The following is a 23,348-nucleotide window of genomic DNA, read 5'->3' on the forward strand; positions in this document are numbered from 1 at the left end:
CCTGGGAATCACTTGCAGCAGCTGCAGAACAGTAAGGGTTGCTGCCAGTTTCTTCTTCTGTTATCTTCATCTCAGAAGGGTACCTGCCAGATGTCAGCCTGAGCTCTCCTTTAATAGGTGTCTCTTTGGATAAACAGGGGTCAGGGAACTGCTTGAGGAGACAGTCTGTCCTGTATAGGAGCTCAAGTGCTGAGCTGGGAGCTCTGTTGTTCATTCAGAGCTGCTGGGCAGGTACATCTAAGTCTACTACAGCAGAACTCATAACTGCCTTTTCCCCCAGGTGCTCTGTTCTGGGAAGGTGGGGCTTTGTTTATAAGTTCCTGATGTGCTGCTGCCTTTTTTCAGACATGCCCTGCCCAGCAAGAAGGTAGTCTAGTTGTAGTCTGCCAGCAGAGGCATTGCTGAGCTGCTGTGGTCTCTGCCCAGCTGCTTGTCAACTTCCTTGCAGTTTTGTTTACAGAGGTACAGTTAGAACTGCTTTAGTAATGGTGGTCTGCATTAGTAATGGCAGACTGCTTCGATGATGGCGGACTGCCTCGTTAGTCCTGGACTACCTCTGTAATGGCTAACGCCCTTCCCCCCCACTGAGCTTGACCATTCCAGGTCCAGCTGTGCTTGCTGCGAAACTCTCAATCCAGAGCATTTTAGATTGCTGGTCTTTGTGGGGTGGGACCTGCTGAGCCAGATCACCTGCCTCCCCGTTTCATCCCCCTTTTTCTTTCAGTTGAATGGGCGGCTCTGTATCCCAGGCGTTCCAGGCGCCGGTTGAAACAGCTGCCCAGATTTTTGTGAGTTTTTGTGTGTACACCTGCAGCACCAGCTGAAACAGCCGTGCTGAAAACTCATGGTGCCTTTCAACCCAGGAATCTCTTGGTCTGTGGGCAGTAAAAACTCATTTGGAAATGCGGTGATCTCTCACCCTCTGCGTTGTTCTCACTGCGAACTGCGCTCCAGAGCTGCTCCTGTTCGGCTGTCAGGGGACTGTCTCAATGTGGTTTTGATTTGGATTTCTCTAATGACCAGTGATGATGAGCTTTTCTTCATGTTTGTTGGCCACATAAATGTTTTCTTTTGAAAAGTATCTGTTCACTTTGGGAGGCCGAGGAGATCATGAGTTCAAGAGATTGAAACCATCTGGCCAACATGGTGAAACTCCATCTCTACTAAAAATACAAAACTTAGCTGGACATGGTGGCACATGCCTGTAGTCCCCGCTACTCAGGAGGCTGAGGCAGGAGAATCACTTCAACCCAGGAGGCAGAGGTTGCAGTGAGCTGAGATCACACCACTGCACTCCAGCCTGGCAACAGAGCGAAACTTAGTCTCAAAAAAAGAAAAAAAAAAAAAGTGTCTGTTCATATCCTTTGCCCGCTTTTTGATGGGGTTGTTTTTTTCTTGTAAATTTGCTTAAGTTTTGTGTAGAGTCTGGATATTAGCCCTTTGTTAGATGGGTAGATTGCAAAAAAATTTTCCCATTCTGTTGGTTTCTCGTTCACTCTAATGATAGTTTATTTTGCTGTGCAGAAGCTCTTAAGTTTAATCAGATCCCATTTGTCTATTTTGGCTTTCGTTGCCATTGCTTTTGGTGTTTTAGTCATGAAGTCCTTGCATATATGTATATCCTGAATGGTATTTGCCTAGGTTTTGAGGAATTCCAGCTAACAAATCAAAGAAGACTGAATTATAATGTCACCATTTTACAGCCCTTAATAAATTAATAGATCTAACAACTGAGCTTTCAATGCTTCTTATTACAAAAGGAGAAATAACCAAATATTATGTGCCTCCTGATGATAAGTTAGGGATGATAAATTGAATGATAAATACAGAAAACGAATTGCAGAACATTAAGTGGCAAGATGGTGGCTATACTTAGAAGAAATGGAGGGTGGAAGAAACGGAGGGTGGTATTGTGAGTAGAAAGGGACATGTGGGGCCCAGTGTGGTGGCTCACACCTGTAATCCTAGCACTTTGGGAGGCTGAGGCAGGCAGATCACCTGAGGTCAGGAGTTCAAACCAGCCTGCCCAACATGGTGAAACCCTGTCTCTTCTAAAAACACAAAAATTAGCCAGGCATGATGGTGGTGGCCTGTAGTCCCAGCTACTGAAAGGCTGAGGCAGGAAAATTGCTTGAACCCAGGAGGGGGAGGTTGCAGTGAGCCAAGATCATGTCATTGCCCTCCATCTTGGGCAACAGAGCAAGACTCTGTCTGGAAAAAAAAGGCGGGGGGAGGGGGGACATGTATGGGGTTCTGGGGTTGCTGACAGATTTCTATTTCTTGACCAGGGTAGAGGTTATAATAAAATGTTGGTCTTACAAGTCATTGGTCTATACATTTCATTTATGCAATTTTCTTTATATGCATTGCATTGCTAATAGGAAAATTTAAATACCCATATTAAAAATATAAAGCTTATGAACGATAAAAAAGAAAAAAAAACAAACATTCAATAAGACTTACTTTTAGTAGACTTGTTCTACTTTTTTCACTCTCATAAGTCATTTTTAACCAAAGTTCCTCAATTACGAAAAATATAGTACTTTTGATAATATTAGCATTTGTTACTGTGTTTATTTGAAATACTGCCATTCTGAACCAACATGGTAAGCATTTTTTGCTTTTAGGTATTTATGATGAAGAGTAAATTTCTAACAATTTTTTTTAATACTTCCTTTCCCAAATCGAGGACCAAATGCAGAATAATAAAGTTATTTTGATCTAGTTACAGCCATTAGATTCTTGCGAAACAAATATAACTTCCTGATATTTTTCATCTTTTTGTTGCTTATATGCATGTTATAATTTATGATTTTGCAGGTACTCATGACTTAGTATAGTATTCACAGCAGTTATATATATGTAACAGTTAAGGAACATTTTATAATATTCATATGACACTTAAATCTATGTATATGTAGGTCTAGTTCTAACAGGTAACAATACCAACATAATTTTGTGCAATAGCAATTTAATTTCTCTTACGCTACTTTGTTACTAAACTTGAACATTATATGCAAGCACTTTTGGTATGCTCTCTAATCTTAAGTATTGTTTTTATAGATTTGTTGCTGCCTCCAACTGAAACTTCAGCCTAGTGAAGTTTCTCCAAATTCAGATTAACAAACTTTAAAAACTACATGACTCAAGAAAAGTTGCCTAATTTGGCATTCATAAGAATAGAACAAAAATTATATAAAAACCTTTATACCAACATAATGAAACAAGAAAAACATTTTATTAATTAGAAATATAATATTTAATATTCTGTGTATCTTTAGTCTATTATTCAAATACTGAAAACTCTTCAGAGCACCCGGTCATGTAATAATAGTTATATTCAATCTTTAGCATTTTGCCTACTTCAGTTATATAGTGTAATTTTCTAGTTTTTAAAAAAAAATTGTTGTTATGAAGATACATCTGTCAAGGAGGGAGGAAAGAGCATATTTAAGAGTTTGCTAGCTTGATTTTTATAACTTTAAAATATTTAAACCTGTAATATGTGAGTCTTTATTTGTACTCTTGCCCTTGGGCCTGCAGATGTTATGGATAATCTGTTATTTTTGTTACGTGGCATTTTCCAGACATACTAGCCAATGAAGTAAAACAAGAAACAGATTAAAAATATAAGCGTGTGTAAGATATCATTAAGTGAGACAATCTGTTCTTCTCCATAGCAATATCAAAAGAATCAATGACTATAAGAGGGTATGGTAATATTATTGGATATACAATTAATATCTAACAATCAGTTTCAATTGAATATTAGGAAAACAAATACAAAAATAATACTCACAATTCGTAATAGTCCCCCCCCCCAAAAAAAAGGCTATAAAGTACCCTGGAATAAACTGAACCAAAAATAGGACTTTATTGGAGAAAATTAAAATTCTCTGAAAGACTAAAACAAAATGTAAATAAATGTCAAAGTAAACCACATTCCTGGGTGTGAAGACTCAGCACTTGTAATTTCAGTCAAAATCTCAGGAGGAAGCTTTGGATAATTTAACACATTGATTTTAATATTTGTGTATAATAGTGAAGATGCCCATATAGCTAATACAGTTATGAAGAAGATCAAATTGAGTGGACTTACTCTTTTGCATACTAACATTGTAAAGCTATAGTAATTATGATGATGCTCTATTGGAACAGTACAATGGAAAAGAATAAAGAATATATTAACAGATCTATGCACAAATAGGTACTCAGTGTAGGATTGAGGTAAAATCATCAATCAATGTATAAATGTTCAGAAATAAATTCCATATGAATTGAAAACCAAAAATGTGGTAGTAAAATTGTACACTATTAAAACAGAAAAAGTAGTAAAACTGAAAATCAATTACTTGAGCATCATTGGAAGGAAATAAAACTAAAGTAAGTAGTAGGAAAGAAAATTAAACCAAAATTAAGGAAATGCAAAACAAACACAAGAGAGAAAATTAACAAAGCCTAAAATTGATCTTTTGAAAAGATTAATTGATAAATTCTTACTAAAACTGATTAAGAAAAGAAAGAAGGCACAAATTACTGGTACCAGAAACAGAAGGGGGACATCACTATAACTTCTACAGAATTGCTAACACTGACACCAGAAAAAACCAAACTCTGAAGATTCCTATTTCTGTTAAAGAAATTGAATCCACAAAGCAACCTCCATGCCCAGATGGCTTCACTTGTGAATTCTTTCAGATGTTAAGATAGAAACAATGTCAGTCTTACGTTAACTTTTCCCAGAAACAGAAAAAGAACATTTACTATATTTATTTTCTATGTCTGCTTTAACAAATTACCACAAACTGGATGACTGAAAACAACAGAAATGTATTCTGTCTCAGTTCTGGAGATCAGAGTCTGGATTCAAAGTGTGAGCATGGCTGTGCGCCCTCTGAAGGCTCTGGGGGAGAATCCATTCTTTCCTCTGCCAGCTTCTTTTGGCTGTACCACTCACCAGTCTGGGTCTCTGCGGTCACATTGCCTCCTTCTCTTCTCAAGATCCCTAATTTAATTACATTTGCATACTCCTTTTTCCAAATAAGGTAATATTCATAGGTTCTGTTGACAAGGTCACAAATAAATCTTTTTTTTTTTTTTTTTTTTTGTGATGGTAGGGCACATATTGAACCAACTGCATTTACTAATTCATTTTATGAGACTACGATAATTCTGGTATCAAAACCTACCAGAACATTTTAAGAAAGGAAATATACAGACGGGCCTTTCTTGTGAACATAATGCAGAAATCCTGAAGAATATACAGTAACATCTGTTAACTAGAACTGGTAGACATTTATCGAACGCTTTATCCAACCACAACAAAATACACATTCTTAAGGTTATATGGAACATTCACCAAGATAGACCACATTCCAGGTCATAAAACACTCAATTCATTTAAAAGAATAGCATACAAAGTGTTCTTACAAACCACATTGAGTTAAACTAGAAGTAAACAACAGAAAGCCAAATAAATCCCAAAATATTTGGAGATTAAACAACACATATATAATACATGGGTCAAAGAAAAGGTCTTAAGAGAAAAGCAAAAATATTTTTAAATAAAAATGAAAGTGCAACTTACCAAACTTTGTGGGAGACAGTGTTTAGAGGGAATTTTACTGCATTGAATGAATACATTAGAAAAAAATAAAGATCTAAAATCAAGAAACTGGTGAGGTGTGGTGGCTCACACCTGTAATCTTAGCACTTTGGGAGGCCAAAGTGGGTGGGTCACCTGAAGTCAGGAGTTCGAGACCAGCCTGGCCAACATGGTGAAACCTCATCTCTGCTAACAATACAAAATTAGCCAAGCGTGGTGGTGTGCACCTGTAATCCCAACTACTTGGGAGGCTGAGGTAGGGGAATCACTTGAACCTGGAAGGCGGAGGTTGCAGTGAGCTGAGATCATGCAATTGCACTCCAGCCTGGGCAACAAGAGTGAAACTCCATCTCACAAAAAAATAAAAATGAAATCAAGAATCTAAGCTTTTATTTTAGGAAATTAGAGAAAAATGGGCAAGGTAAAGAAAAGAAATAATGGGCTGATGCAGGAGGATTTCTTGAGATCATGAGTTTGAGACCAAGTGAACATATTGAGACCCTATCTCTTAAAAAAAAAAAAAAATTAGCTGGGCTTGGTGGCATGTGTCTGGAGTCCTAACTACTCAGGAGCATCTCTTGAGCCCAGGATGTTAAGGTTACAGTGAGCTACGGTCACCCCAGGGTACTCCATCCTGAGTGATATAGTGAGACCTTGTCTCTTAAAAAAGAAAAATGGAAAGGAAGAGTAGAAATCAAGGAAATTAAAAACGATAGAGAAAATAAGTGAAACCAAAAGTCAGTTCTTTTAAATGTTCAGTAAAATTGCTAAACCTTTAGCCAGACTAACCAAGATAAAAGAAAAACCGAAGTGCCAAGATCAGAAATGAAAGGGATTGTTGTAACTCATTACATGGGCATTAAAAAGATAATAAAGGAATATTAACTCTGTGTTCATATTTAACAAAAGAAAATTTTGTGGGTACATAGTAAGCATATATATGGGGTAAATGAGATAGTTTGATACAGGCATGCAGTGTATAATAATCATATCAGGGTAAATGGGGATATCTGTCCCTTCAAGCATTTATCCTTTGTGTTATAAACAATCCAAATGCTCTTTTAGTTATTTTTAAGTGTAGAACTTATTACTGACTGTAGTTACTCTGTTGTGCTATCAAATGCTAGGTCTTACACATTCTTTCTAACTACTTGTCTTACCCGTTAACCATCCCCATGTCCCCTCCACATCCTCCTGTCCTTACCCTTCCCAGCCTCTGGTAACCACCCTTCTACTCTCTACCTCCACGAGTTCAGTTGTTTTCATTTTTAGCCCCCACAAATAAGTGAGAATATGTGAAGTTTGTCTTTCTGTGCCTGGCTTATTTCACTTAACATAATGACCCCCAGTTCCATCCATGTTGTCGTAAATGACAGGATCTCATTCTTTGTATGGCTGAATGTATATGTGTTGGATGTATATATGTTGGATATGTATAGATGAATGTATCCATTGTATGTGTGTCCCACATTTTCTTTATCCATTTATCTGCTGATGTACACTTAAGTTGCTTCCAAATCTTGGCTCTTGTGAACAGTGCTACAACAAATGTGGGAGTGCAGGTATCTCTTCGATTTACTGATTTCCTTTCTTTTGGCTATATATGCAGCAGTGGAATTTCTGGTTCATATGGGAGCTCTGTTTTTAGTTTTTTGAGGAACCTCCAAACTGTTCTACATAGTAGTTGTATTAATTTACATTTCCACCAACAGTGTGTGAGGGTTCCCTTTTCTTCACATCCTTGCCAGCATTTGTTATTACCTGACTTTTGGATGTAAGTCATTTTAACTGGGATGAGATGATATCTCATTGTATTTTGATTTACATTTCTCTGATGATCAGTGATGTTGAGCACCATTTCATAAACCTGTTTGCCATTTGTGTCTTCTTTTGAAAAATGCCTATTCAGATATTTGGCCCATTTTTAAATTGGATTATTAGATTTCTTTTTCCTGTAGAGTTATTCCTTATATATTCTGGTTATTAATCCTTTGTCAGATATGTAGTTTGCAAATACTTTTTCCCATCCTGTGGGTTGTCTCTTCACTTTGTTGATTGTATCCTTTGTTGTGCAGAAGCTTTTTAACTTGATGTGGCCCATTTGTCCGTTTTTGTTTTAGTTGCCTGTGCTTGTGGGGTTATTACTCAATAAAATTTTGCCCAAAACAATGTCCTGGAGCATTTCCCCCAATGCTTTCATGTAATATTTTCATAGTTGGAGGTCTTAGATGTAAGTCTTTAATCCATTTTAATTTTATTTTTTTATATGGTGAGAGATAGGGGTCTAGTTTCATTCTTCTGCAGATGGATATCCGTTTTTCCCAGCACAATTTATTGAAGAGACTGTCTTTTTCCCCGTGTATGTTCTTGGCACTTCTGAGTTTACTGTAGGTGTATGAGTATTTCTGGGTTCTCTATTCTGTTCCATATGTGTCTGTTTCTGTGGCAGTACCATGCTGTTTTGATTACTATAGCTCTATAGTATAATTTAAAGTCAGGTAATGTGATTCTTCCAGTTTTGTTCTTTTTGCTTGGGGTGGCTTTGGCTATATTCTGGTCTTTTGTGATTCCATATGAATTTTAGGATTGTTTTTGTGAAGATTGTCATTCATATTTTTATAGGGATTGCATTAAGTCTGCTGTTTGCTTTGGGTATATGGACATTTTAACAATATTTGATTCTTGCTTAAACCCAGGAGGCAGAGGTTTTAGTGAGCTAAGATTGCACCATTGCACTTCAGCCTGGGTGACAACAAAACAAAACAATTGATTCTTCTAACCCATGAACATGAAATACCTTTCCATTTTGTGTGTGTGTGTCCATTTCAATTTCTTACAGTAGTGTTTTATATTTTTATTTTAAAGATCCTTCAGTTTTTGGCTAATTTGATTCCTTATTTAATGTTATTCAATTTTATTTGTGACTGTTGTAAATGGGATTACTTTTAAAATTTCTTTTTCAGATTGTCCACTGTTGGCATACAGAAATGCTACTGATTTTTGTATGTTGATTTTGTATCCTGCAACTTCATTGAATTTATCAGTTCTAATTATTTTTTGGTAGAATGTTTAGATTTTCCCAAGTATAAGATCATATCATCATCAAACAAGGATAATGTGACTTCTTCCTTTCCTATTTGAATGCCCTTCATTTCTTTCCCTTATCTGTTGCTCTAGCTAGGACTTCCAGTACTATATTGAATAACAATGATGAAATAACATAGTGGGATCCCCGTCACTTAAAAAAAAAAAAGTCAACATAGACTTCCAGTACCATGTTGAATAACAGTGGTGAAAGTGGTCATCCTTGATCTTAACAGAAAGGCTTTTAATTTTTCCCTATTCAGTATGATACTAGCTCTGGGTCTGTCCTATGTGGCATTTATTATGTTGAGGTATGTTCCTTCTATGCCAAGTTTGTTGAGAGGTTTTATTATGAAGTGAGATTGAATTTTATCAGTGCTTTTTCAGCATCAATTGATTATGTGGTTTTTGCCCTTAATTCTGTTGATATGATGTATCACATTGATTGATTTGCATATGCTGAACCATCCTTGTTTCCCTGGAATAATGCTCACATGGTCATGATGAACGATCTTTTTAATGTGTTGTAGAATTCAATTTGCTAGTATTTTGTTGAGAATTTTTGCATCAATATTCATCAGAGATATTGGCCTGTAGTTTTCTTTTTTTGGTCTTGTCTGGTTCTGGTATCATGGTAATACTGGCCTTGTAAAATGAGTTTGGAAGTGTTCCCTCCTCATCTGTTTTTTGAAATGGTTTGAGTGGGATTGGTATTAGTTTTTCTTCAAATGTTTGGTAGAATTCAGCAGTGAAGCCATGAAGTCCTGAGCTTTTCAAAACTTGGTGACTTTTCATTACAGCTTTGATCTCATATTCACAAATTTGATAACTTAGATGGAAAGGACCAATCTCCTGAAAGACACAAACTAGCAAAAACTCACACAACGAGAAGTAAACTGAATAGGCATATATATTAAAGAAATGTAATAATTAATAACTTTCCAAAACAGAAGGCACCAGACCCAGATGGTGGTTTCAGTGGTGAATTTTACCAAACTTTTAAGAAAGAAATGATAGCAGTTCTCTATAATAATGTTGTCCAGGAAATTGGAAGCAGAACACTTCCCTAACTCATTCTGGGAGCCCATTGTTACCGTAATACCAAGACCATATAAAAATGCTACAAAAAAGGAGAACTCAAGACCAACATTTTTTATGAAAATTGATGCAAAAATCTTTAACAAAATATTAGCAAGTCAAATCCAGTGATATACAAAATAATCGTATCCCACAATAAAGCAGAATTTATTTCAAGTATGCAAGCATATTTTAACCATTCAAAAATCAGTGTAATCTATTTCATCAACAGACTAAAGAAAAAATCTTACGGGTCACATCAGAAAATGCAGAAAAAATACTTGACAAATTGTGGCACCCATTCATGATAAAAATACTCATCAGACTAGGAATAGAGAGGAACTTCCTGACTTGATAAAGAACATCTACACAAGACCTACAGCTAACATCAAATGTACCACACTAAAACAACATGTTAATGATAGGGGGAACTACGTGTTTGTTGGCAGGTGTGTATATGGTAACTCTCTGCACTACTTGCTCTTATTTTAAATAAAAATTTTAAAGAGATAAATGTGAGAGGTGTTAAAATCATCCATGTGTAAAATGGAAATATTTTACAGGATGTAACAAAGGAATTAGAAAATAATTAAAAGGCCAGAAAAAGAAACATATAGTAAACATCATAATAATTGAATAGTGGCAGCTTTTTCTCTGAGATGAGAATGCGACAAAGATATATTTCATTACCAGTTCTATTTATCATTGTGCTAGAGAAGATCATAGCCACTGTACTAATTAAAAGAAATAGAAAGTATAATTATTCGAAAGGAAGAAAGTTGGTTCATTATTTAATAGTGAATTGATGTTTTATGTAGAGACAGAGCAAGACTCTGTCTCAGGGAAAAAAAAATCAGAATGAATAAACAAATTTAGAAATATGGTTGGCTACAAGGTCAGTATATGAAAATTAACATTATAAACTAACAACAATTAAAGAATGACATTTAAAATATTCCCCCCCCCCTTTTTTTTGAGACAGGGTCTCACTCTGTCACCCAGGTTCACAGCTCACTGCAGCTTTGACCTTCCTGGGCTCTGTTGATCCTACCACCTCAGCCTCCTGAGTAGCTGGGACTATAGGCATTCACCACCACACGCAGCTAATTTTTATATATATTTTTTGTAGCAATGGAGTTTTACCATGTTGCTCATGCTGGTCTTGAATTCCTGGGCCCGAGTGATCCTCCTGCCTCAGCCTTCCAAAGTTCTGGGATTATAGGCATGAGCCACCATGCCTACCCCAAAATATTTCATTTTAATAATAAGAACATTAAATAACAAGGAAAAAAAATCTAAAGATCAGCAAGGTATTTATGTGGAAAACTATAACAATTACTGTGAGAAATTAAAGAAGTCCTAAATAAATTTTGGAATGGATCTTGTTTCTGGATTGGAAGATTTAATATGGCAAAAATCTCAATTTTTCCCAAATTTCCTATAAATTCAATGCAATCCCAGTAAAAATTTCAGAAAATTTTCTTGTGGAAATTGATATGCTGATTCTGAAACTTAATTGGAATTTCTGAGTGTCAAGAATACTGAGATAATCTTGATGGAGAAGAACAAAGTTGAAAGTCATACGTTACCAGACATTGTGACTTATTATTGAAGCTTCATAATTAAAACGGCCTTACTCGCACAAAGACAGACAGACTAATGGAGCACAATACAAAGTCCAAAAGCACATCCAGCCCTTTGCTCCCCTGTGGATATTTCTAACCAGGGTGCTATTGTAGCTCTTGCCTCATAAAGTTGAGGTTATCACAATTTGAGATAGGAAGCACTTTCCAGGAAAGAAGGTTTGGGAGGGGTCAGGACTCGGTTTGCCACTCGTGTAGCTATCTATGTTTCTATTGCCAGTATCCCAGGCTGTGTAATTCAGTGCATTACTTTTATTCATTGAAGCGTGAGTCAGGAATTGGCTTTGGCGTCAGTGTGGTAGTTTGGAGTATTGCCATGCCTATTTGTGCAGATTCAACTATTTTCAGTGTAAAAGGTTGGTGAGAGGGGAAATAATGTAAATACTTTAGGCAATCTATTTTTTCATTCAGTAATCATAAAACTAGGTATTAAGCATGAGATGAAAAATGTGAATTCCAGTTCCACCTGCTGGTTCCTGTGTGTCTCAATGTGTGAGCATCTTGCTTCGTTTGTGACTGAAGCATGAATCCAGTTTGTTCCAAACAGCATACTCACTAAATGAAAACTACTTCATCTGTTATCAGTTAAGAAATAACACTGTAGGCTGGGTGTGGTGGCTCACACCTGTAATCCCAGCACTTTGGGAGGCCAAGGCAGGTGGATCACTTGAGGTCAGGAGTTTGTGACCAACATGGAAAAACCCCATCTCTACTAAAAATACAAAATTATCTGGGCATGGTTAGAAAGGAGAATTGCTTGAAGCTGGGAGGCGGAGGCTGTGGTGAGCTGAGATTGCACCATTGCACTCCAGCCCCGGCAAGAAGAGCGAAACTCCATCTCAAAAAAAAAAAAAAAAAAAAAAAAAAAAAGCACTGTTGACCTAAATAAGGAAACTGAGTCAAAATTAAGCTAGAGAGTTTATCTCAAGGTTGAGACTGAATCAGGAGAGGGGGCGATTACAAAAGTTGTTTTTTGGGAACTCTCATTGGTTTTTAGAAGTAACATTGGTTAGTGATTGGCTGTACATTGCTGAACTATGAGGTAGGAGTTATGGCGGCCAGTGTATGGCATTGTTGGGTTACTTTATAGCTACTTGTGTCAGTCACTCTAGAGCCCACATAGCGGCTCACATCTCTTAGATTAAAAGTTTCTTTTCTTTCTCGAGATCTAGTCCAATTCTGAGGGAAAAACAGCTGTGTTAAACTTTCCAAAGCAGTATATATAATAGTCATGGGCATGTGCTCTTGAGCCAGACTACCTGGGTTCAAATCCCAGTTCTACCTTTACTATCAATGTGCCCTGGGCAGGTTACTTAACCTCTATGCTCAGTGTCCTTGCCTGTAAAATGAAGATAGTAATAGCACAACACCTCACAGTCATTATTTACAGGTAATGACTAGCATGTAAACCATGGCTGGCACATAGTCAGTGCATAATCAATATTAACTGTTTTTGTTATTGCCAGTATTATTATTACTGAGATGTAATAATGTGGCATACTCTTAAGGGATTTTCAAGGTAAACAGCGAACTCTTTTTTTTTTTTAACCTTTGGCTTATGCTTTTAGAACTCAATCCCTGCACGAAATCTGATTCTACTGCACCAGGCTAGTTTCTCTGTCTGGTGCTTGTTTCCTGTAGGAAGCTGACAATCAGATATGGCTAGCTGTGGGGTGGTCCTATGCCATAGGACACAGCTCTTAGGGGCAGGAGAGCCTTTGAGTTGGGCACTGCAGATGTGTAGATACCCTGAAGTACATTGAATATATATGTTCAAGTACTCATATTTTAGATGCCACCAGCATTTTTCTGTGTACTAAGATCCACTAAATCTTTTTTTTTTTTTTTTTTTTTTGAGATGGAGTCTCGCTCTGTCACCCAGGTTGGAGTACAGTGGCACAATCTCGGCTCACTGCAACCTCCACCTCCCGGTTCAAGTGCTTCTCCTGCCTCAGCCTCTTGAGTAGCTGGGATTACAGGTGCATGCCACCACACCTGGCTAATTTTGGTATTTTTTGTAGAAACGGGGTTTCATTATGTTGATCAAGCTGGTCTAAAACTCCTGACCTCGTGATCCTCCCGCATCAGCCTCCCAAAGTGCTGGGAATACAGGTGTGAGCCACTGCACCCAGCCAGAATCTTTAAAAGTCAATGTAGCCCTTATTATGCTTCTGTCCTTTGCTTTTCACTAGAAAATGACTGTAGCCTATACTGCAGAATGGCATCTGTGCAGTCAGTATCCCATGGAACTGCGTGTGGGTGTGTTGTTGCAGGGTACAATACTCTGATTTTTTATGCCTCTTCTCTTCTTCCCTGAGCCCATGGATTTTTATCACACCACTGACTGTTACCTTTGAAGAATTCTGAGGAACATTATAGGTGGCTGTTTGCCATTTTCCCACTCTCCCTCTTCCATACTCAGAGGCACAGACTCTCATATTTACTTTCCAGGACCCTCCGAATTGAGGGTTCTTGTTCCTGACTTCAATCCTATCCACCCTTCTTTCACAGAAAAGCTGACCTTTGTTTTCGGCTGTCACTCCGCAGTACTGAGGCGCACACGGCTGTTTGCTCACATGCTGTCAGCGGCAGCGCCTCTCCTTGACTGCCAGAATGTTAAGGCTTCACTCTATCCCCTGCCAAGCTGGCAGCTACTGGTCCCTCTAAGGCATTACCAATGCCAACTAAGATTTTGTTTGCTTCTGTCTGCTTTTCTTTCCCCCCGTCTTTCCTATGTTCTGTGGCTCCTTGGCTTTTGGCTAGGAAAAACTGGTCACTTAGAGATTTTGCCAACTAATGAGCTCCATCTTTCTGCCAGGCGAACAAATACTTCCAACCAAATGGGCTTTGTCATCAAGCTTTTTTTGACAATGTTATTTGAGGCTTGGGCATCTGAGCCTGTGTAGTGCATCTACCACCAAAAGAGGGCTTATTCTGCTAGAGAGTTGGTCTTCAAATAGAACCAGTTACGGTCTTTCTCCTGTCCATTTCTTCGAACAAGGGAAATACGAGCTTAATGATTTCTAAGGTCATTTGTACAGTGTGTCCAAAACTTCTTAACATGCGAACATTTAATATTTCACTGTAGTGATATAAAATTATAGTGTACTCGTATATTGCAGATTGAGAAATCTTGAAAAAACTTACGTATCCAGGTGGCACATTAGATTTTATCTTTCAAGTTATAATAATCCTGAAATGTTAACACCATCTCGTATTTGTGTTTTTTTCCTCTTTCTATAGAATATTTTCCTTCTTGGATATAGTAACTTTGTGCCGATGTGCACAGATTTCCAAGGTAGAGTATTCACCAGATTTTTAATCAATAAATGTCAAGTTTTTTTAGAATGAGTTTTAGTTCAAATTACTGAAAATTAAAACTTTATTATCTTTTATACTTACTATAACACAATGGTATAATTTTGCATTTGATGATTAACTTAATATACATCAAAAATAAAAGTTTGAAAATAAAGGTTAATCAAAGCTTTCTTTAATAGTCTCTGTAAATGTGTTTCTTTCACCCCAATCCCTCTTCCTTTACCTCCCACCTTCCAGGCTTGGAACATCTTAGCCCTGGATGGAAGCAACTGGCAAAGAATAGATCTTTTTAACTTTCAAACAGACGTAGAGGTAAGTTAGCTTTGGTTTAGACAGAAAACTTTAAAAAGCTGAGTAGCTGTTCCCTCTTTCCCGCCTTTTTATATTTTACTGCATTTAGATCTACCATTAAAGTGCTAAGGTAGAAGAGAAAAAAGAAAAACTGGAAGAGGTTTGCATACATCCAAACAAAATCCTGCTTGCATTTAAATTGTGTCAGTAACAGACTGCTTTTCCCTCGTTTATGTTTATAGTCTGAGTTTTACTACTCAGCTTTTTAAAGCCACACGCCTGCATCATTAACACCTGTTCAGTGCTTTAGCCTTAGGAGACTTCACAAATATTTATTGACCTAAAAATCCCGCTGAGAATTTTAATTCAGCATCAAAAGTGGAGAAATGGCAGAAGCACAGGCCCATGAGTGAGGCTGGAAATCTAAAGCGTCACCCCAGCTCAGCCACTTAAGTCATATAATCTCTTAGTACTTCTGCTTTATTATCTGTAAAATAAAGAAGTAAAGTAATAGTTAAGTCTTTTGTAATTCCAAGATGCTGATATATTTATCTGTAAATATGTAAATATCTCCATTTAAGTGTGATAAAACTGACCAAATAAAGAAAGTTTATTTTAAAACAACTTTAATACTCAATACTAAATTTCTAACCAAAAAGAAAGTTGAGACAGGGAACATTAACGAGCATTGTACTTAGGAATTATCTGAAGCGCTGGTTCGAGAGTCTTGAGATGCTGAAGTTTATTATCTACCTTATGTGAAACCTAATTTATTTCCAGTTTAGCCAACTAACTTACAGTAGTGGAACTGCACTTTAATTTAGTTACTCACATAGTATGTTTGCCATGTGTTTTTAGCAAGATGTACATGGTGGGGTGTTTTGGTTTTTTTTTTAATGGATAAGGGAATTAATATGTTTAACAGTAGGATTGAGCTAAGCAATTTCCTGCTAGCTACTTAACCTGGCTTGACTTAGACAAACTAATGGTCAATTGTGGAGACTCTTCACCTCCTTCTTTAGGTTACTTACTGCAGGTGAGTCTCTGGTCCTCACCTTAAACCAGTGGAGCACAATACTTCCAGTAAGTGGGGCAGAGCAGAAGATTTCCCTTTGTTAAATCAAAAGAGAAACCCCTTATTTCTGTCATATTGTGGTGTTCTGAGCTTGGAAGGAGCAGGGACGTCAAGGATTTGTGCCCATCCTGGAAAGATAAGCTCTAGGTCCTGTCTTAACACTGTAGTTTCTGAAGTAGATGTTCTTTAGGGTTCTTTTGAGACTTATTGGAAGTGATTACAATAGTGCCCACTTAAACATGCCAACATTCCATGCCAGTGAATGTAATTTCCCTTCAAACTGATCATCTCTAAATCTTTGTTCACTGTGTTTACGTAGTGATGATACAGAGGACCTTTAATTTCTAAAAATTGTAGTCATTTCTACTGACCAAAAGGAACATTATTGTTTTGAAAAAGTTGAGCAAAATAATTTCTCTTTTTCTGTGGTTCTTCACATCTCAATTTTGATGACTTTTCCAACCATATAACCTTTTTGGAAAACACGTGAAGAACTTTTAAAGTCAGGCCGGGTGCAGTGGCTCACACCTGAAATCCCAACACTGTGGGAGGCCAAGGCAGGCAGATTGCTGGAGCCCAGGAGTTCAAGACCAGCCTGGGCAACATAGCAAAACCTGGTATCTACAAATGAAAAAACAAAAATTAGCCAGGCACAATGGCACACACCTGTAGTCCCAGCTACTCAGGAGGCTGAAGTGGGAGGATCACCTGAGCCCAGAAGGCAGAGGTTACAATGAGCTCTGATTGTGCCATTGCACTCTAGCCTGGGTGACAGAGTGAGACCCTGTCTCAAAAAAAAAAAAAAAAAAAAAAAAAAAAAAAAAATTGGGGCGGCACCAAGATGGCCGAGAGGAGGCAACACCAGAATGCAGCTCCCAGCAAATGAGACACGGAGGGCTAGAGGACTTCATGATTCCAAGTGAGGTGCCAGGTTCGTTTTGAGGGGACTGGGAAGATTCTGACAGTAGCTCAGGGAAGAAGCCAAAGCAGGGCAAGAGCCGCCCAGGGAGAATAAACCAAGGCGGGGTGGGCGTGTCCCCATCTGGAATGTGCAGCCAGCTTGGAGGGTCGGGGGACTTCACCCCCTCAGTGCCCCGATTCAGATCCTGTGCTTACCTTATCCCTCCTGCAACCCACAGTCCACAAGAGCCCTGCCAGACCGAGGGTCACGGTGGGTTGTGGATGCAAATCTGAGCCACGGCTCCCGCCTGCTGCTGCAAGTTGTCAACCGGACCTGGGTGGAAATTTGGATTAGCGCCAGCAGGACAGAACAACCCGTCCCACAGAAAGAGGCAGAGTTGAAAGCAGGGAAACAAGTCATAAGGCCTGGCAGACCCCACCCCCCACAAAACTCAAACTGAAGCCCAAGCGCCAGAGAGCTTGGCAGCGAATACACCAGTTTGACCCCAATCAGGAAGATCGAGCTCAGGGAAGGAGAGATGCCATTGGGAAGGAGAGATCTGATTTCACCTTCACCCACCCAGCAACCTGAGTGAATCCAAGGCAGCCCAGCAGCGCCTCTATAGGCCAAAAAAGATATAGCTCCAACTGCAACAGAAAGGACATCCATTCTGGATTTCTCCTGAAATCACCAACTTCAAAGATCAAAGGGAGATAAATCCATGAAGATGGGTAAAAAACAGTGCAGAAAGAATGAAACCTTCAAAGACCAGAAAACCTCTTCCCCCCGCCAGGGATGACAACTCCTCACCATCAAGGGAACAAAATGAGACAAAATGAGTGTGACAAATTCACAGAAGCAGGCTTCAGAAGGTGGATAATAACAAACTTCTCTGAGTTAAAAGACCATGTTCTAACCCAATGCAAATAAACTAAGAACCTTGAAAAAAGGTTTGAGGAAATGCTAACTAGAATAACCAGCTTAGAGAAGAACATAAATGACTTGACGGAGCTGAAAAACAGCACAAGAACTTTACGAGGCATGCACAAGTTTCAACAGCCAAATTGATCAAGCAGAAGAAAGGATATCAGAGATAGAAGATCAAATCAATGAAATAAAATGAGAAGGCAAGATCAGAGAAAAAAGAGTGAAAAGAAACGAACAAAGCCTCCAAGAACTATGGGATTATGTGAAGAGACCTAATCTATGCTTGATCGGCGTACCTGAATGTGATGAGGAGAATGAAACCAAGCTGGAAAACACTCTTTAGGATATTATCCAAGAGAACTTTCCCAACCTAACAAGGCAGGCCAACATTCAAATCCAGGAAATACATAGAACAACACGAAGATATTCCTGAAGAAGAGCAAACCCAAGGCACATAACCGTCAAATTCACCAGGGTTAAAATGAAGGAAAAAATCCTAAGGGCAGACAGACAGAAAGGTCAAGTTACCCACAAGGGAAAGACCATCAAACTCACAGCGAATCTCTCAGCAGCAACTCTACAAGCTAGAAGGGAGTGGGGGCCAATATTCAACATCCTTAAGGAAAAGACCTTTCAACCTAGAATTTCATATCTGGCCAAACTAAGCTTCATAAGTGAAGGAGAAATATAATCCTTTACAGACAAGCAACTGCTGAGAGATTTCATCGCTACAAGACCTGCCTTAACAAGAACTCCTGAAGGAAGCACTAAACATGGAAAGGAACAACCAGTACCAGCCACTGCAAAAACGTACTGAATGGTAAAGAACAATGAGGCAATGAAGAAACCACATCAACTAACAGGCAAAACAACCAGCCAGTAACAAAATGGCAGGATCAAATTCCAACATAACAATATTAACGTTGAATATAAATGGCCTAAATGCCCCAATCAAAAGACACAGACTGGCAAGCTGAATAAAAGTCAAGACCCAGTGGTGTGCTGTATTCAGGAAACCCATCACATGTGCAAAGACTCACATAGACTCAAAATAAAGAGATGAAAGAAGATCTGCCAAGCAAATGGAGAGCAAAAAAAAAAGGGGGGGAGTGGGTAGCAATCCTAGTCTCTGAAAAAATAGACTTTAAACCAACAAAGAACGAGAGAGACAAAGAAGGGCATTACATAATGGTAAAATGCAACAAGAAGAGCTAACTATCCTAAATATATATACACCCAATATAGGAGCACCCAGATACATAAAACTACAAAGCGACTTAGACTCCCACACAGGAATAGTGGGAGACTTTAATACTCCACTGACAATACTGGACAGATCAATGAGACAGAGTCACCAAGGATATCCAGGACTTGAACACAGATCTGGACCAAGCAGACATAATAGACATTTACAGAACACTTCACCCCAAACACATTCTTCTCAGCACCACATCACACTTACTCTAAAATTGACCACATAATTGAAATTACTCCTCGGCAAATGCAAAAGAGCAGAAATCATAACAAGCAGTCTCTTAGACCACAGTGCAATCAAATTAGAACTCAGGATTAAGAAAAGCACTCAAAACTGCACAATCACGTGGAAACTGAACAACTTGCTCCTGAATGATGAATGGATAAACAATGAAATAAAGGCAGAAATCAAAATGGTCGTCATTAAATGAGCCATAATAGGTACAAGAAGTTGTTCCTCAAAAAATAGAAGTAAACCAGATGCATGTTACGGATGTGACCTTGGGACAAATTATTTCACATGGTTGAGTGTCAGTTTTTTCTTCTGCAAAGTCAGGGCAGTTATGACTCCCATGGGACTGTCATGAGCATAACAAGAAATAATATGTTTGACATAATTCTGGTATGGGCCTGTAGTCCTAGCTATGTGGTAGGCTAAGGCAGGAGAATCACTTGAGCCCAGGAGTTAGAGGCTGCAGTGAGCTATGACCACACCACTGCATTCCAGTCTGGGCACCAGAGTGAGACCCCACCACCACCAAACCCGTCTCCAAAGTAAAAAAGTGATTTGAAATAGAAAACTTTTTTTTTAAAGTGGAAGTGCTTAATCAGTGTTCATTTTCTTTTTGCTTCCTGTAATATCTCTGCCAGTACCCAGCAAAAGTTCCTTTTTCAAAGCAAATGTGTTTAAGAAGGGGACTGCTAAGGAGATTGAGGGGGAGCTTTTACAATGTATTGTTATGCTTTTAAAGTGGTAATGTTTAGCTAAAGTAGGATTTTCTTTTTAAAGCAGCATTGTCGTAGATCTCTGCTCAGTGGCTGATGTTCCCACAGCTAACCTCAAAAAGCCTTATGATCGACAGAATAGCTGTGAGCCCTGGGTAGGGAAGGCTTAATCCCAGGGCTCAGGCTTTCAAAAGACAGTACAGGTTTTTGTTTTAGTGCTTGTTTTTGTTTGTTGGTTGGTTTTAGAATAATTAATGCTTTACTCGAGAACGTTTTTCAGTGCTTGAAGCCCCTTTATGCATTAAGGATAGAACTGAGGTGCAAGAAGAATGTTCCAGAATATCTTCTATTACGCTTGGAAAAATATATTCAGTTCCTAGATTTCAGGTTATTTTGCTGTTAGATAAGCAGCATGAAAAAAAAAAACTGTATTTTTCCCCCAACTTTCTTGATTAAAGGGTCGAGTGGTGGAAAATATCTCGAAGCGATGTGGTGGATTCCTGAGGAAGCTCAGCTTGCGAGGCTGCATTGGTGTCGGCGATTCCTCCTTGAAGTAAGTCAAATCCAGTGGCTCACTGTCATGGCAGCTTGTAGCAGACATCAGCAGCAGCAAAAATAAACTAAGCCTATTATATGCTCTGTTAAGATTCTTTCTGTAGTAATTTGCATAGAGTAATGAAAGGACCGAGACTTTGGAATAGCAAACCTGGGTTGGTAACTGAGTTGTTCTGTTGTTAGGGATGTGACCTTGGGACAAGTTATTTCACCTGGCTGAGTGTCAGTTCTTTCTTCTGCAAAGATGGGGCAGTTATAACTCCCACAGGACTGTTATGAGCATAACAAGAAATAATATGTATGAAGTGACTAGCACATCATAATATTATTTGTTCACCTCTTTTCTATTCCCTTTTTTTCTGCATCTTCCTAGTTTTCCTCTCATAATATTAGCTACTTTTATATATAAATTGTAATAATTGATGAAATAACTATTTCAGAATTTTCCTTGGTGTAAGCTAGAATTTTGCTTACTCATAATGGGGTGTGATTTTTACATTAATTTTATTATAGTTAGCAATATATCTTATCCAACTAAATATTTGCCCATCTCTTACTGGATAGCCATTATTTATTGGGAATGGTTTTTGTTTTTTGTTGTTGTTGTTTTGTTTTGTTTTTAAGACTGAGTCTCACTCTGTAGCCCAGGCTGGAGTGCAGTGGCACAATCTCTGCTCATTGCAACCTCCACCTCCCAGGTTCCAGTGATTCTCCTGCCTCAGCCTCCTGAGTAGCTGGGATTACAGGCATGCACCACCAAGCTCTGCTAATTTTTGTATTCTAAGTAGAGATGAGATTTCACTATGTTGGCCAGGCTGATCTCGAATTCCTGACCTCAAGTGATCCACTCGTCTTGGCCTTTCAAAGTGCTGGGATTACAGGCATGAGCCACTGCACCCAGGCTATTGGGAATATTATCGGTGTTAAGGATGTGTGCTGGCCAGGCACAGTTGCACACACCTGTAATCTCAGCACTTTGGGAGGATGAAGTGGGAAGATCCCTTGAAGCCAGGAGTTTGAGACCAGCGTGGGCAGCAAAATGAGACCCCTTCTCTTAAAAAAAAAAAAAAAAAAAAAAAAACAGATATGTGCTTTGAGGTTTTCTGGAGACAGATCTAATTAAAACCTTCATGTCTTTATCCTCATGGCCTCTTGTATTGCTTATGAAGTTCACTAAATTATGATGTATCCCCCCTATAACCTTGGAATACACTTTGTGTTCTTGCAGACCTAAATATTACCACAGTGTACAGCAATCACAGACTTCCAGTAAGAATGTGCAACATAAAGTGAATGCAGACAGTAGAATTTATAATTCAAACATCTGCTACACCATTACTAAAAAAAAAAAAAATGATTCACAACATCTTTTAAGTATAAAAACACTCACTTTAAATGTTATGGAACAAAATGATTTTCTTTAAATCAAGAAATTCAGTCCATCAAAACAAATTTTCTGCTAATTCAAAAGCTTTATAAACCAGTGGAATGGGGTGATTCTATTTTAATAGGAAGTTTAAATGGACCAATAGGTTTTAAGATAATTTGTAATAGAGAACGTAAATCTAATCCTGGTTTCTTTGAAGAAACTCAGATAAATTAGAAGATGTGGATAGCCAATGATGCTATCAAAGAAGTACATTCTTGGCATTTGGAATAAAGTCATATCTATTAGCAAAACAATCTTATGGGACTAAGAATGCTTATTGGTTTACCCTGAATTTTAGAACAAAAATCTATATAAATTGGTTAGATATCTGTACACATTTTTACATGTGAAGACCAGATTACATTGAGAAATAACTGTAGCTCTATAACATCTGGGAATCACATTGTGTTAGTTTTCCAACTTTGCTCTTTTTCAAAGTTGTTTTGGCTACTCCACACCCACCACATTTCCATATGAATTGAATTGTCAATTTTTATAAAACAGTCTGGTGGGATCTTGACTAGGATGGTGTTGAATCTATAGGTCAGTTTGGGGGAGAACTGACATCTTAACAATATTGAGTCTTCCAATCCATGAACATAGTATATCTTTCTGTATATTTAGGTTTTTAAAAATTTCTCTCAGCATGTTTTGTAGTTCTCAGTGTACAGATTGTGCACCTCTTTTGTAATATTTTATCACCAAGTATTTCGATATACTGTTGTAAGTGTATTTTTCAAGTATTGATTTCTAGTAAATGGAAATATTATCGATTTTTGTACATTGATTTTGTCTCCTATAACCCTGACACTCACTTGTTAGTTTTAATAGCTACTTAAAAAAATTTCTTTAGATTTTCTGCATACTCATATTACCTGTCAATGAAGATAGTTCTTCTTCCGTGTTTCCAGTTGATGCCTTTTTTTTTCTTTCTTTTTCTTTTTCTTTTTTTTTTTTTTAACCTGATTGTATGGCTGGAATCTCTAGTACAATGTTGAACAGAGTGGTGAAAGTAAATATACTAGTCAAGTTTCTCGATCTTACAGTGAAAGCATTCATTTATAATGTTAGCTATAGATTTCTTCCTAGATGATCATCAAATTGAGGCAATTACCTTCTATTCCTAGTTGGCTGAGGGGTTTTTGGTTTTTTTTTTTAAATTGGAGATGTTAGGTTTTTGTCACATGCTTTATCTCCATCAAAATAGATGATCATATGGTTTTTCTTTTTCAGTTTGTTAA

General features: G+C 37.9%; 1 protein-coding gene across 5 annotated transcripts in view; it reads left to right on the forward strand.

Moving 5' to 3' along the window:
* The window catches only part of FBXL2 (F-box and leucine rich repeat protein 2), a 112,883-nt gene that overhangs the window by 43,266 nt on the left and 46,269 nt on the right, over positions 1 to 23,348 (forward strand). For 3 of the 5 annotated variants that reach the window (XR_745273.3, XM_010341544.1, XM_074405937.1), the window contains exons 4-5: positions 14,968 to 15,042; positions 20,582 to 20,676. Coding sequence is in view for 3 of the 5 variants with exons in the window: in XM_010341544.1 (XP_010339846.1) it covers positions 14,968 to 15,042; positions 20,582 to 20,676 (170 nt within the window). In the remaining 2 variants the exon portion in view is untranslated. Of the gene's footprint in view, positions 1 to 14,652; positions 14,708 to 14,967; positions 15,043 to 20,581; positions 20,677 to 23,348 lie in introns of those variants that run through there. The other 2 variants (XM_003930917.3, XM_039461870.1) reach the window with 2 other exon arrangements.

The sequence above is a fragment of the Saimiri boliviensis genome, chromosome 9, assembly GCF_048565385.1.
Source record: "Saimiri boliviensis isolate mSaiBol1 chromosome 9, mSaiBol1.pri, whole genome shotgun sequence".
Classification (NCBI taxonomy): domain Eukaryota; kingdom Metazoa; phylum Chordata; class Mammalia; order Primates; family Cebidae; genus Saimiri; species Saimiri boliviensis.